The sequence below is a fragment of the Diadema setosum genome, chromosome 14 (genome assembly GCF_964275005.1).
Source record: "Diadema setosum chromosome 14, eeDiaSeto1, whole genome shotgun sequence".
NCBI classification, from domain to species: domain Eukaryota; kingdom Metazoa; phylum Echinodermata; class Echinoidea; order Diadematoida; family Diadematidae; genus Diadema; species Diadema setosum.
In genome coordinates, this window is record NC_092698.1 from 9,826,802 (window position 1) to 9,842,155 (window position 15,354).

Consider the following 15,354-nt stretch of genomic DNA (forward strand, 5'->3'; position numbering starts at 1 on the left):
CAGCTGGCGTTTGCATCGCGTGTGTCGTCGGGGCTTGATGCTGACGAGCGTACATGCTTGCGCAAGGTAAAATGCACGGCGGCCTAAATCAAATTTGTAACGCACGCGTACGCGCGATCGAAGACTGCACGTAAAACTGCTCCGCCAGTACCGGAGTGTGCTGGTGTCAAGAAGGGTACACTAGGTGCAGCAGGTGTAGCGAATGTGCAAGAATACTAGCACTAGTATGCCATCATGCCAGAGATCTTCCTCCTTACACCTCGTTTACGAAGCTGAAGCATGATCTAGCAAGGGACCATGCGGAGTACTTGTGGTGTTCAGTAGCTCCATGGACGTGGACGACGCAGGTCGCCGTTCAGACACGTCGTTGCCATGAGCGGTTGTAGCAGACGATTTCTGCCTGAACACAAATGGCTGTGTGAATCGAGGACTGCGCGTTCGGACTTGGAGAAGAATGTTACACTTTCATGTGCCAGAAACACAGAACAATGATTGTGTAATGGTACGCAAGCGTCAAATAATGTCAATGTTGTCACGTTTTATACAACGACGTTCTAATTTCCAAATAGTACTTTTGAGAAAATACTATCAATACAATTATGACAACGTGCAGTACTTTATAGGGTCATTAACAAGTGAATGTTTCAAAGTGTTGATTGTGACATAAATAATACATCGCATAATATGCCTATTTCACCATTGGGGTGGGGATGGAGATGTGTGTGTGGTGTGTGTGTGTGTGGGGGGGGGGGGCTTCTAACGATAGCTAATTCATTCACTGACAGGTTTGTTCGTTTGTTTGTTTGTTCATTTCCATCTGAGAATTGGCTGGATAGCCCATATTCAGCTACGTTTAGCTGCATGGTGCACATGACTCATTGCATGCTGTATAATCCATTGAATCAATTTTTTCTTCTTATTTTGGAAGTCCCCCAGCTATGGCCGATATAGATATGAGTGTTTCAGCCTATACATGTATGCATAGTTTTAACCAAAAACTCTCAAGGTAAAGTATTAAGTACTTCTCCAGTGAATCGGACGGACATTCATGCCAAGAAGGGGGGGGGGATATAAAAAATGTGGGCGCTAGATGGCGTTCTTTCAAAATGTCAAGCACTGCAGCTTCCATGGTAAATACTGCCATCCTGGGTTAAAATTTTAGAATGTTGAAAATTGTGGCTCCAACTTAAAGGAGACCTCCGGATAATTTTCAGATTTTTACATTTGAACAACTATAAATTAGTTATACAGAGGACAGAGTTTCAGAATTTGTGATGATTGGGATGAAAAATGAGAATATTTTCAAAATTTAGAACAAATTGCAATGAACAAGGATGATGACATGGCAGAGTCACCATAAGAATGCATGAGTTGGGGCTCAAGGAAGCAGAACAAAAGAAGAAGGCATGCATAGATTATACACAGGTGAACTCGCAAGCAAGCGGTATTGTAATGGAATTACACTGCTACATTTCTGAAATATGTGAACCTCCTATGTCATCATCCTTGTTCAGTGTAATTTGTTTAAGGTTTTTCAAAGTATTGTTTCTCTGCTCAAGAACCACAGTAAATTCCACAAATCTATACATGGAGTTGTCGATTTATGTGCTACATGATGTGAAATTATGAAAATCGTCTGGAATATCCCTTTAATGAATTTTTGCTTCGAGTGTTTTTATTGCATTTCATTGACATATTAGCTTTCATCGACACAAATAAGCACTGATTATTTAGTATCTTAGTATAGTAACTACATATACACGAATCCACCCGAATATAATAGGCCTTATGCCCATTATGATCATGGCTATTAATCTATACATCTGAAGTATAACGGCATTCAATATTGCATTACATACCAAAGATGTCATGGATGGGAAGACCATCATTTGCAAATTTGTGTTTTCAATAAATCAATGAAGATATATTTTCAAAATATATTTATGCTCTATGTTATGCTGAAAAGTTTTCGATAAAACCCCACCAACACGCAATATTTACTGGCCCAAAGGAAATTAAACAGTGGAAAAATAAACTTCTTGATTTAAAAAAAGTTATCTCCCATCTTCGCTTATAGGGTTTTTTTTTATACAGCACTTGAATTATAAAGAAAAACAAAAGGAATTCAGTGTATAAGCGGGCAGTAAATCAAAAGAAATAGGCCATACAGATTTAAGCCATAAAGTTTGGAGAAAATGCTGAAATATTCATTGCCCAAGTCAGTTGACATGATGAATGATATTAAATGAACATAATTATGATAACAAACGCATCTAATTTTCCATGTATAATCCTCATTCCTTCATGCATGCCATGAAATCGGTAATTCTATGCCACATTTTTTATATCATAATTCTTTTTCATGGCTCCAGAGGGCGTCTTAAAATCTTAGCTATAAACTTTTATCCTCCACTTAACATGAGGATAACATCCTCATCATACAAATTCAAAAAATTAAGTGCATTTTAAGGTGAAGTTGAATATTATTATTTGTGCCTATAATCACCATGCCATATAGATAGGCAACGAGTCAAAAAGACAATAAAAACCAGATTTTGTAAGTCATGAAACATTTACAGACAGGCACATGAACATTTACCGATTAGTTATTGTCTTTTTTTAATAATTTCATATAGTTACTTTTTTCTTTGATATTTTTTTCTTATCGACTGTGAGACTTCTCTAGGCGGAGGGATTGTAACTATGTAGGTCCTACTATCTTCAGTATAAGCAAGTTGTCCATTTGGATTGTACAGTGCCGTATGTTGTACTAATGGGAGCGCTTCGCGTTCTGGCTGGTCGCAGTTATGCCTGGGCCGAGTTGTCCCTGAGACCGAATTAGCCTGGATCCTTCTGGATTAAAAGTCGGTATGCAGGCCGCGCCTAATATACCGACTTTTATCATTCGACACTTTTGATCTCAAAATACTCCAAAACAACTCATCATCCCGGCAAATCGCGTCAGCCAGGTAAGTTTCTTGTATAGACTCTTTCGACATCATTTATTGCAAATAATATGCAAGACGGTTCTCATACCCATACCAGAACTATATGTTTTCACTCTCCCTTCTTTTTTTCTCTCTCTCTGTTCAAAGAGCATGGAGCTGTCTTAGGATTTATCATACGCATAATGTGGTACAGAAACTAAATGCCTTAGCTTACAAGTCTATTGCGTGATCGTTGTCATTGCAGCTTATGATCACGTTATGCTGACACCTTACCATCATCGCGACAGTGTATACAAGCCTATACAAAGTAACTATCAACCCCGATAGGTATGCACCCAAAATGAGTCAATTCGAACACATCCTCCTCAGAGAAGTACAACTGCAGATGAATGTAAATAACTTTGTCCGTAAATTTCAAAATAGATCTCACGAATTCCTGACAATTTTTTTTTCCTCCTTCGTCTACTTTGCTCACGGAAAATAGGGAAGAAGTAGAAAAAGAAAACAAAGTCGGTTTCCAATTGAGTCGCTACGAACGCTAGATGGCGCTAGACAGGCAAGCACACTGAGCGCATGGATGCACGGCGTAGAAAGTGAAGCTCTGTTCACAGCACCTCCAAAAGTAGAACAGTACAGCCTTTAAATTCCGACCAAACTTCGCGACTTACTATTTTTTTTTTCGTTCTTACTCAGTGGAATTTGTTGTTGTTATTCTACGTTCTCAAGTGCTCGTGGAAAATGAAAAATCAAAGTGAGAATGCATAGATCGGTTAAAAAACAGCAACTGAAAAAAGCCAGAAAAGAATAGCAAGAGCAATGGCACACGCATCAGTACTGACCAATGCATTTTGTTTACCTTTTCGAAGTTACTAAATCAGCATCCCTCACCATTACATATATTACTATTAATCATCATTGTTCTTTTCTTTAACATGACGGCTAAACTCATTTATCACAGACAATAATTGCATTGCATGAATTGCTGTCATCACATCAAAAAGAACGATCAGTGACGTCTTTAAGATTAAAAAAAAATTAAAAATGTGAAACAGAGATTGACAGTAATAAGTGAGCAAAATCAGGGTTCAAGACGTCTCGCGATCATGTGCTGGCATATTTATGGCTCTTGTGTATTTCACCAGCAGACCTAATTAATATAAGAATTATTATGTATCAATATTTACGGTTTGCAATTAATGATGAACTCGCCTGCGCTGACCGCTAAACAATGACAGAATAACTTTCATGTTTTTATTATGCTCAGAAGCATTGTTTAGTATCTCCTTCATTCCCCAAGAGACTTTCTTGATAGTACACGTGTATATAGGCATGTCTATACTTACATGATTAAAAGAGACAGCAATCGCCACAATAATCAAGCAGATTCCCGAAGTCAAACAATAAAACCCAACACAAAGTCGTATATATTAAGGTAGAGATAGTGCTTTGATTTTGTCAGCTATTTTTTACGAATGGAAATTAAACGAGAGATGAAGGCGAATGTGACGGAAAAGGAAAAAGAAGAAGGATGAGGAGGAGAATGTCAAAGAAACTGAGAAGAATTTCAGATGAGAATAGAAGAAGGACGCATGCAAGAAAGAGAAGAAGAATTATACATAAATCATATTACATTTCGATGCATGTTTCCTAATAAGTGCAATAATGTCAGTTAGGCTATCATATTGAAATATCAGACAACTGATTCTGAGCAATGCCATTTTGCCATTATTGCCCCGCTTTGGCAAGCAAACAAAATTGTTTTGCAAACAAAGTTGTTTTTACTCTTCGCTCACGAAAGTGTATTGGATTTGCATGTAAAGTATTATAGGGGCAGTAGATTGACAATAATGGACATTATCACGTTGTCATGACAATATGTATTGTTTTATTTTCCCTTGTCACCCATAACAGGGTATTGGGCAACGCATTAGAAATAAAATCAATAATAAAATTTGATAACTATTTACAATTAACAAGGATATTTACAAAACACAAATTAATGCTAACGATATATTTTTTTAATTTAATACTCATAATATGCTTGAACAAGAAAACAAAAAAGAACAATCGCTTTGGCTGAAACTACCAAAGTTGATTAGCGATTAGTGACATTTATTACATTAACATACAGTCTGGGTGTATTCATAGAGCGTCATAAAGCGGAGAATCATCTCCTTGCAAAACATTGCTAAGTTCATAAGTGTTAGCGATTTTCATAGAGTTGAATAATTCATTTATTCTTAAAGTGTTTGGGCGAGTTCTGAAATATCTTTTAACATTATATCTAATTTATGGGTTAGTAAAAGTACTCTCTAAAAAAAAAAAACGAGTGAAAATTTTCACAGGGATCACTCGAAGATTTTGGAGTGATCCCTGACGTCACTCTAAAACGAGTGAAAATGAACATTTTCACTCAAATTCACTCCAATTTCACTCTAAATTCACTCTTTTTTGTATTCACTCCTTCAAGAGTGAAAATTTTCACTCAATTTTTTTTTTTTTTTTTTTTAGAGAGTACTGCATGCATCCAAATGAATTATGGAATTCGTCGCCAAACCGTTAAGACTGTACAGCGGATACTAATTATGATTTTTTTTTCTCTCCTATACATAAGTCATGCATGTGAATATTTTCCTGTCACGACAGGTAGTCTTATGCCTATACGAGTAGTTGCCACATCTACATTTACACGGATATAGCAAAAAGCTAATATCGAAAAGAATGTCTTAATAGATATTTTTCTAGGCACAACAAAAAATCAGTCAGTCCAACTCTATAAAGTACAAAGGGGCTAAATTGTGGAATTTGTTAAGCATGAAACTGAAATCTGTTAACACATTGAATCTTTTTATGACTCAATATAAGCAGCTTCTTCTTAATCTGTATTGATTAATGTTTATGAATGAATGATGAATTGTGCAATTCCCATACAAACCTTTGACAATTACCCTGCATGTGTGTTTGTTTGTTTGTTTTTTATTGTATAGTATTATATTGTATTAGTTCAGTTGTTGTTTTGTTTCCTGTTTCCTGTCTCTGTCATAATGTATTGTTGATTTTGTAACGGCCTCTAATCTAAGTTCTGTTTTGATATATATATGTTTCATTCAAAACTGTGATTTTAAACTATATTGTAAAGGAAATCTCCATTTCCAAGCCCTAGGCTTTTGCGTGATTTCCTCCTTTGACTCACACATCTATGTAAATATTTTATATGTGATTTTATGAAATGAATAAATTGAATTGAAAAATTGAACTCTTGTTTGAAAATACGGTTATTCAAAAAATTGAAGAGCATAAATTAGCATCATCCGGATAAAAAAATGAATCCCCTAGTAATTGATAACAATGAAAGAGCTTCACGTGAGCATGTGTTTATTCGTCTGGCATGTTTGGCAATCCTAGATATCCTATTTGGAATAGTAGGCTTATAACATCACTTTTAATGACGATATTTTCTAACTTCGCATAGTTTCTGACCTCCTTAACATCGCACCAACCACACGATTTCTCGCCTCGCCTTTTTTTTTTTTTTACAAAGTTTTGATCCAAAATATCAAACAAATACTTTGCTTAATTTCGAGTTTCTTGGTAAACTAGTGTACTATTTAGGAGTCACCTCTTCCCAGTTCCCATAAAGTTTTTAGTCAGGCAAACGGCTCGGTATCAAGGTTTGTGCGTGTTGTACATGGTCGTACATAACTAGTACGTTGTTTGCAGTTGTACTTGCAAGATGATAGAGCGCCGCGCTTTGTTAGTAGTTGTACATTACTTATGTACGTGTGCGCGCACGTACTCCGTACATCCCAACCTCGCGTAGCGCGTGATCATCGAGAATGGTGAAACGTGTAGAGATCACACTCTAGAGCATGCAATCTGTGGGATGGGTAGCTTGCGTGTCTTATGGATTGTGTGATGTGGTACAATCACTTACATCTGGCAAGTTGTATGTGCTAGAGATTTTCCCCAGCAGCAAATTGTGATTACCTCTGAGACGTCAAAGGAACGGAACCACCATGGTGTGTGGCGGGTTTGCCTGCAGCAAAAATGCGCTCATCGCGCTAAATAGTTTGTACATTGTAAGTGCAAAATTTCAAGATCTTAATTGTTCATAGACAAATAACTCCTCTATAGACTACAACACGTATCCTAAATGACGATCGGATCGAGATATGAGTGTGTCCTGCGCTGTGACTGTGTGTGGGCCTGTGCTGCTGTGTTGTGGTAGGCCCTCCTGATCCTATAGTGTGTCTGTGGGGGTGTTGTTTGATATTGTGGGCTGTGCTTAGGCCCTACGTGGAGAGCAAAATTAATATCTTTAATCTTTATATCCATATATGATGTATATACGCTGCTTCTTTGTCACATACAGTGTATTGGATACTTGACCGAAAGATCGGTCTGTATCTGTGCGTCGGGGAATGTTCCGCTGAGACTGCGTCTGGCTTCACGGATCCCCTCCGTCTACGGATGACACCATTAATGGCAAAATATAAAAGAGTCCTCCGGACAGACGGATCTTTCTGTCTAATTGGATACTAGTTTGTAGATCTGGAGATAGGGTCCTACTAGTTTAATTTTCTTGAGATCTACATCTAGACATAAACCTTTGATGAGTAGAATCTAAACTTTTTAACTCTCCCAAAAAAGTGAAGATATTGTCCTGTGGTCGTGTGGAGGGCTGTGCTGTGCAGAGTGCTAGTATTTAAAAGCTCAGTTAATATAACTTATTATAAGAATAGGCCTAGCTAGCTAGCACGAGCAGGTGCCTGTGTAACAACAGTAATTGGACCGAAATATTTGCCTGTCGTGAGGATTTTTTAAAATCTTTTTTTACTGTCACGGCTCTCCTCCATATATCCATAGACAGGATCCGAGGAGGGGATTCCGTGGAGCCAGACGTACATACCAGTCTCCGGGGAACTAGCCCGACCAGACGCTGTTACGCTATGCGAAAACAGCGTCTGACGTGCGCGGCATGCAGCCTCGAAGTGAGGAACCTCAACACAACTACAAAACTTAGGAAAATGTATACTTTTCTCCTTTAAACAGAATACTTTACTCACGTTAAATGCATGTTTCTAACTATTACAGAAGAATAGTCCGCCACACTGGGTCCATGGAGACCACTTGCGATAAGTCCGTGGAACAAATAAAATTACACTTTCTGGCGCAATTCCTGACCGTCTGGCTTCGTCGTTGCAGGATTCAAAATGGCGCCTTGACTTATGCGCATGCGTGACCGGATGTGCTCCAGAGCGAGCGCGTGTGCGTTGAAAGTGTCGAACAAACCTTGGCGTCTGCTACACAATAACCGTGGTATGGAGCTCAATGCTCGTCGCCCGACCAGACGCCAGCCGCTGCCAAGCCCAGTACAGTTTATAGCTGTATACTAGTAACCGTGCGTACGCTGCTTGAGTGTAACAGCACGGTCGACAGCGCGACCTTTTGAAAGGGCATTCACATCACGTGACCACCCGATATCTAAACTTGGCCTGGCGTGAAAGATTGTGTACGGTGTGGACATGCTGGATATGATGATCAATTTCGGTAAGTTTCATTTTGTACATTTGAATACTGATAGCATCAGATGTAGAGTAAATATTGAAGAGTATACTCGATGGGTTTGAGGTGACAAAAATGAACGTAAGTATCAAAAGTCAAAGCTATCGTGATACGATTACGTCGCTCTCCTAGTGGTTGGTGGTCGCGCGCGTACAGCCCTGTCGCGACGTACCATGTACAGCGACTGGGCTGTGTATAGTTACCGGGGAACATACCTATCCCCAAGACAAGATACAGACCGATCTTTTAGTCAAGTAACTGACAACTAGATCTAGAGTAGACTAGATCAAGATCTAGTAATAAACGCAAGGGGCCCATAATTCGACCACAACGCTGCTGTCCAAAATTGACCGCCTGCTACTACACATAGAAACGAAGCCCGACTAGACGACGTGCGGAGACCGGGCTGTGTATAGTTTGTAGTAGAAACCTTGCTTTTGCGCACAGTTGAACCTTGGGCCTTTGGCAAAACATCTTGGCATAGGAGGTCGAACCTTGGTGTGGGTGCTGATATTACAATGTACAGTAGTTTTCCATTCAACATCACACAGTAAAGCTGAAATTTTGCACGAAGATAAATTGTGCCCCCAAAATAGTACATTTAGAATTACCAGTTAGAACCTACTTTCCTTGCAATATATTGTGAGTCTGCTAAGTTGAAAGTAGTCATTTATGACCACCTATTTTTAGATTGACCTCCCTCGCAAAATGGCTTTCTTGCGTATAAAATCAAACGTTCAAAGACGTGGCGCAATACACTGAAATATTCGAACATAGGTAAAATACAAATCAGGAGAAATGAGGAGAGTACATGATGTGTATGTACATATGCAAGTACATTATACAGTGAAACCCCGTTATAACGAGGTCCGTGGGACCGGCGATATTACCTCGTTACAACCGGTACCTCGTTATAACCGTACGCATCAAAAACAAAGAAAAACATAAGCACGACATCATAAAATTATACCCATCAATGAAACTTAAGAACATCCTTTGCGTTGTTATTACACTATTATTGATCGTTATTATTGAGAGAATAAAGGGAAATTATTTGTGAATTAGACGAAAAAGTAGGGGTTGAAATGAGTTATTTCTTTATTGTATAATAATTCTTGTTTGTTAGCACCAGCACAAATAGAGTAACATACAGGCGTTGTTTACCGTAGCTTGCGAGGTATTTTTACGATGTTGGTGCATAGCGGGAATGCGATGATTTCATGAATCATTTCGGCTGTAATCTTGTACAATGTGTGATCGTTGCGCCCGAAGGGATTAAAAATGCGTTCTATATTTTCTTCCGAAAATCTCTTCGCGTTTTGTACATCCGTTCTTGAAAAATATGCGACAGGATTGAATGTGGAAGGTTGTGATCCTTTTTACGCAAATCCGTACCTGGTAGACCATTCTGAAAGCAAGAAAAATCTTCATTGTGAAATGCAGTGTTAAAATTGTGATAATGAACAAACCTAGATTTATTCAAACTAATAAATGTATTTGTTTCTTTTTCTGATTTAGGTTAACATGCGTCATTCAACTATTTTTACGCTACTTTAACCTGGCGAGATCGCGATGATTTCAGAGTAACATGCGTTGTTTACCGTTAACTTGCAAGGTATTTTACGCTGTTGGTGCCCAGCGGGAATTCGATAATCTCATGAATCATTTCGGCTGTAATTTTATACAATGTATTATCGTTTAATGCGTTCTTTATTTTCTTCCGAAAATCTCTTCGCGTTTTGTACATCCGTTCTTGAACTGTTAAATGCGTTTGTTTCTTTTTCCGAACACTGATTAAGCAGGTTAACATGATGCGTTATTCATCTATTTTTACGCTACTACCGGCGAGATCGCGATGATTTCATTAATTATTTCGGCTTTAATCATACACACTCATATTTAGATTATCATTTGTTAAATGATAATGAACAAATCCAGATCTACTCAAAGTAATGAATGCGTTTGCTTCTTTTTCTGAACACCGATTAATTACGTTAACATCATGCATTATTCAACTATTTTTACGCTACTGTCAGCCGGCGGCATCGCGATGATTTCATTAATTATTTCGGCTCTAATCATCCACATCCACTCATATTTGCTAACTAGCAAAAGAATTGGAAGTCGGAACTACAAATGGAAAGGATATAATGATGAGTTGCACACGCATTCCAATTGTTCACTTTTGGCCACAAGTGTCGCTACATGGAAAGTTTTTGGATGCGTTATCTTTTTTTTTTTTTTTCTCGTTGCGCTTTGATCTGACCTAATATCACGCATGCGTATCTCGCGAAAAAGAAAAGCGAATGATTATATTAATAATTTAGTAGGAACATCGGAAGGCATTCCTGTGCCTTATCGCGTGGTTTAGAAGAAAACATGGAAGGAACGGTTTTCTGCAAAACGGGAAAAAGACGTGGATTGCGTAAATTCAGTTTTCAATGTTTCGTTTGTCGCGTGTTTGAAAGCGGCAATTTAGTTAAGAAATGGAACCTCGTTATATCCGATCAAATTGCTTATGTTTTTCTTTGTCATGATGCATCGAAATTGTCCTCGTTATAACCGGAATCTCGTTATAACCGAACTCATTATAACCGATTCATTCTGCCATAGGTTTACACGCAAAGGAAAACAGGACCGACGGGATCACCTCGTTATAAGCGGTTCCTCGTTATAACCGAACTCGTTATAACGGGGTTTCACTGTAGATCAATAACCTGAGGAAAAAGGAGGAAAAAGAATTGAACTCATCAGTTTATACACATAATTGCTGGCAGTGATGTTACAATGAAACATGTCTTTGCCATTCACTAGATTTACATGCTTTATCAATGGAGAACAGGGGGTTGGTTAAAATAATGAGCTTGCACCGGCTAAATTGATGAGCTTGCACCGGCGCACAGTAAAAAAATTATTACTTGCGTTTGTCAGTGTGTGCGATATGAGTCAATAATCTGAGCCCAGGATATGAAAATGCAGTATTTTCTGCTGCCGTGAAGTGAAATTAAAGGTGAGCTGAGGAATATTTTCTAGAAGATACTTGAATGTATTTAATTAAAAAAAAGCAGTCAATGAGTAGTACATGGTAGGTCCAACCATATGTAGATAGACATTTAATCTGCTTTAACGATTGTATTTGTGCAGAATGCAGCATTTTAATACCACAACCACACATAGACCCCCCCCCCCCCAAGTTTGTCCTTATTTTCCTCACAGAGTAGCATATTATGTTGTAGTTTTGCATGCTTGACAGTGCTTGCATGTGTATGGAGTCAAGTGTGCTCACAGCTGCTGCAGACCGATGCTGCAGGGAAATTTGCCAAGATCTTGCCTAAAAAGCTCCCATTTGTGTGCAAACTTTGAATTGTGAGCCTTACTGTGTTAGAACATTTTTACATGGAGTTTAAAGACGGCTTGAAAAAAAAAAAAATCATAAAAGTCAGATTTCTAGACTGCTCTCTGCTGCCATCAAGATATATATGTATTAAAATTGAATACTTAATTTTGCAAAATTGATGGATAAAAGCATACATGTATATTGGCTTCGCAATGATCAAAACCAACCAAATCTTATGATTTTTTTTTTTTTTTAACTTATAAAATGGAACCACTGTACAGTAAGTTCGTGCACATATATTTCTATTACAGAAAAATCAGATGTTAAAGAGTGATGTGACCGGATAACATTTAATATGGAAAAGGGATATCAATCCACCCATGTCACAGCTTGCTGTGCAATACAGAGCCAATTTTCTGGCAAGCTGTGTGTGCAAAAACATTAGACATAGTGCCAGATTATGCTGTTGGTGATGACTGCTGTACATGTACAGTACAGTGTGTAGATGTATAGGTTGGGGGGGGGGGGGGGGAGCAGTCTATTGTTTATCACATGGTTGTAATGCAGTTGTACATTGTAATTGTGCAACTGCCGCACACCCATGGCAATATTTTTTAATTTATTGCTTATTCAGTATGGGCTTATTTAGTGTGTGTGCATCTTAAGGTGTGTCTTCATCAGCCCGAAGTTCAAACTAGAGGGATATTTTGCTGTCTTGGAAAATAGCCCGATACAGCGAATGTGCGTCTTCATCAGCTCGAACAGCCCGCTTGGGGAAATTAGCCCGAAAATTGACGCATGTGCACTTTGCATCATTACTCTGCTTAGCTCCCGGTTCAAAAGTGGATTTCCCCGCTCAAAATCTCCTTTATCACCGTATGTACGATACTACAACCAGGGAGGTGAGCAGTACAGCATATTCTCTCCAAAGGGATTCTAATAACGCCACTCTTTCGTCTGTCCAGTGAGGCATCTTTATATGAAATTAACGATTTGCAATGTTTAAACAAGTCCAAAATACACACAATCTGCAAGAATTTTCAGCTTAGGTAGAGAGGACGACAAGAAGTACAAAAAAAAAAAACAAAAAACAGCCAGCATGCACGGCACTGAGTTTTAACAGGGAGGTGAGAGGAATCACCTCCCTGATTTTAAAGATGTGAACAACAGTAGGCCTAGTACACATGTGATCCTTGAATACACCGTGCGTGTATGCAATACACAGTCACTAGCTTGTACATGCACTTTCCATAGCCAGCTGGCTAACCAGAAGCGTGGAGGGATCGAGAAAATTTCGGGTTGATGGAGACGCGCTCAAAATAGCGCGCTATTTCAGGAATTAGCGCTCTAGTTCACGAACTAGACCAAGATTTTGGGGGAAAATAGCGCGCTATTTGCGTCTTCACTACACAGATAGCGCGCTATTTGGACATCGGGCTAGTTTGGATAACTGCAAGATAGCGTGCTATTTTGAAACTTCAGGCTGATGAAGACACGCCTTTATTCTTAGATTCGAGATCTGGGCCGAGTGTCGGCATGATCAGGTTAAAGGGAACAGGTAACGAGTTTGTTTTTTTCCCCATTGGCGAGGTCAAACATCCTGGAACATTTGTCCTGTACTGACCTCTCAATCCCAGCACAAACAGGGAAATTAACAGGATCCTTGTAGCTTTCTGTATGCAGTGCTACAAGTTTATCAATGTTTTTTTTTTTTTTTCTGTGAATTTTTAAAAATGTTTTCTTAATCTCCTCATATCATTCCAAAGCAGACAAATTGCTGGCAGATGTATTGTCAAAAACTATAACTTTAAAATCAGTCACAGTTGCGATTGTGCATACAAATGCATAAATATCGTAAGAAAGATCATATTTAATTGTCCCCAGCTCGCTTCACCACGCATCGACCACCTTAAAAAGTGGACAACGGATCACTTTGCATTTACCATGCATTACCTTCTACCCGATGTGTTTCTATACATGCCATCGCCATGCATCACCGCGGATCACCTCACATCACCTTGAATTTTTATCATTAAGTACAAACACGCCCAATGGGTTTTGTCACATTCTTTTGTCTTCTGAACAGTCAACTTTGAGCATTAACACCATTCAGCAGTCAGTTTTTGGTAAAAAAGAAGTCCAAGGGGAGGTTATGTACTTGTATATTCTGTGAATATTATTGTTTTTGCCTTTTGTTCAGATGAGTATTTTGTCTGTTCAGCTGTATTTGTTTCTTTGTTTGTTTTCATTTTACTTGTCTTTGCCTGAAGTAGAAAGGTGAAGGTGGAAAACATTATGGATGTGATTCTTGTCTGTTGACTTTATTGCTAATTTACTGTGGCTGTTGCTGGTTGCTATTCTAATGCTGGTGGTACATTGTACAATGTACGTGTATTGTACTGACATTATGCTCATGCTGTTTAGCAATGCTTAGGGCCACTTCAGTTCGCTTTGAATAGTGCCAGTACATTTGGTACTGTAGCTTTACAAACCCAAGTACCGGTAGATACGATGTGCAGACTGTACATACACAGTATACAGTTTTGTACATACACATGTATTTTATATCTGAAAACTTGTAAAGCCTTTTTTTTTTTTTTTTTCCAAAATTAGTGAATTACAAAATTAGTGAATTACAACTTTATCCTTCCAGTCTGTCTGTGTGGATTTGCAACCATTACTTCAACTTGCCATTTTGGCCATGTATTGACTGACATTGTGAATCTACAATGTAACGTTGCACAACTACTGTGACTTTCAGTTGAACTGACTCAAAAGGTTGCCAAACCAGGCTGCTTTGTTTATTTATCCCATTCTGTTTATTGTATATCAAAGGCTATTTTGATTCTTTCAAACAGTTCTCCCCCCCCCCCCCCCAAAAAAAAAAAAAAAAAAAAAAAAAAACACTAAGAAGGAAGCAAACAAACAAACCCAGGTTGTGAATGTGTTTAAAAGCATGATGAGGTACATCATGTATGCTGTACTTTTGTGGCATTGTGCATCAAAAGGCTACTAGAACAATACATGTACATTGTATGTGTTCACATATGTTCTCTAGGTGTTCTCTGATCACATTCTTTGGATTTTTGGTGTGCATTGGTAGTATACTGTATGTACAAAAATATTGTACATACAAATTATGTACAGTACAATGCACAATTTGTATACATTACTTTAATAATGTATAAAAATGAGACCAAACTTTGAGACCAAAAGTAAGCTTTACTCCGTGTGTACTTTTCTGTATACATTACAATGTACATGGTACAACATGTATATAAAGTGTACTTTTGCAAATAAACCAAGTTGCATGTGATATAGTGTGCTGTACAATAAACCTGTCCAGTAGTATCCTACTTGTACATACATTTTGTAGATATGCAATAAGCATTACAATGTATTTTACAGCTGTATACCGAAGGCCTACGGTACGTGTACAGTATATATTTTAGAGCTGAACATGTACAGTGTAATTGACCTGCCATGGGTGGGTTGTGCAATACA

At 38.3% G+C, this 15,354-nt stretch overlaps 1 protein-coding gene across 2 annotated transcripts in view; it reads left to right on the forward strand.

The window, feature by feature from the left end:
- Nucleotides 1-6,895: 6,895 nt before the first annotated feature.
- Nucleotides 6,896-15,354, forward strand: part of LOC140237613 (tetraspanin-31-like) — a 30,447-nt gene continuing 21,988 nt past the window's right edge. For both annotated transcript variants that reach the window (XR_011901857.1, XM_072317543.1), the window contains exon 1: nucleotides 6,896-7,027. Coding sequence is in view for 1 of the 2 variants with exons in the window: in XM_072317543.1 (XP_072173644.1) it covers nucleotides 6,965-7,027 (63 nt within the window). In the remaining variant the exon portion in view is untranslated. The remainder of the gene's footprint in view (nucleotides 7,028-15,354) is intronic.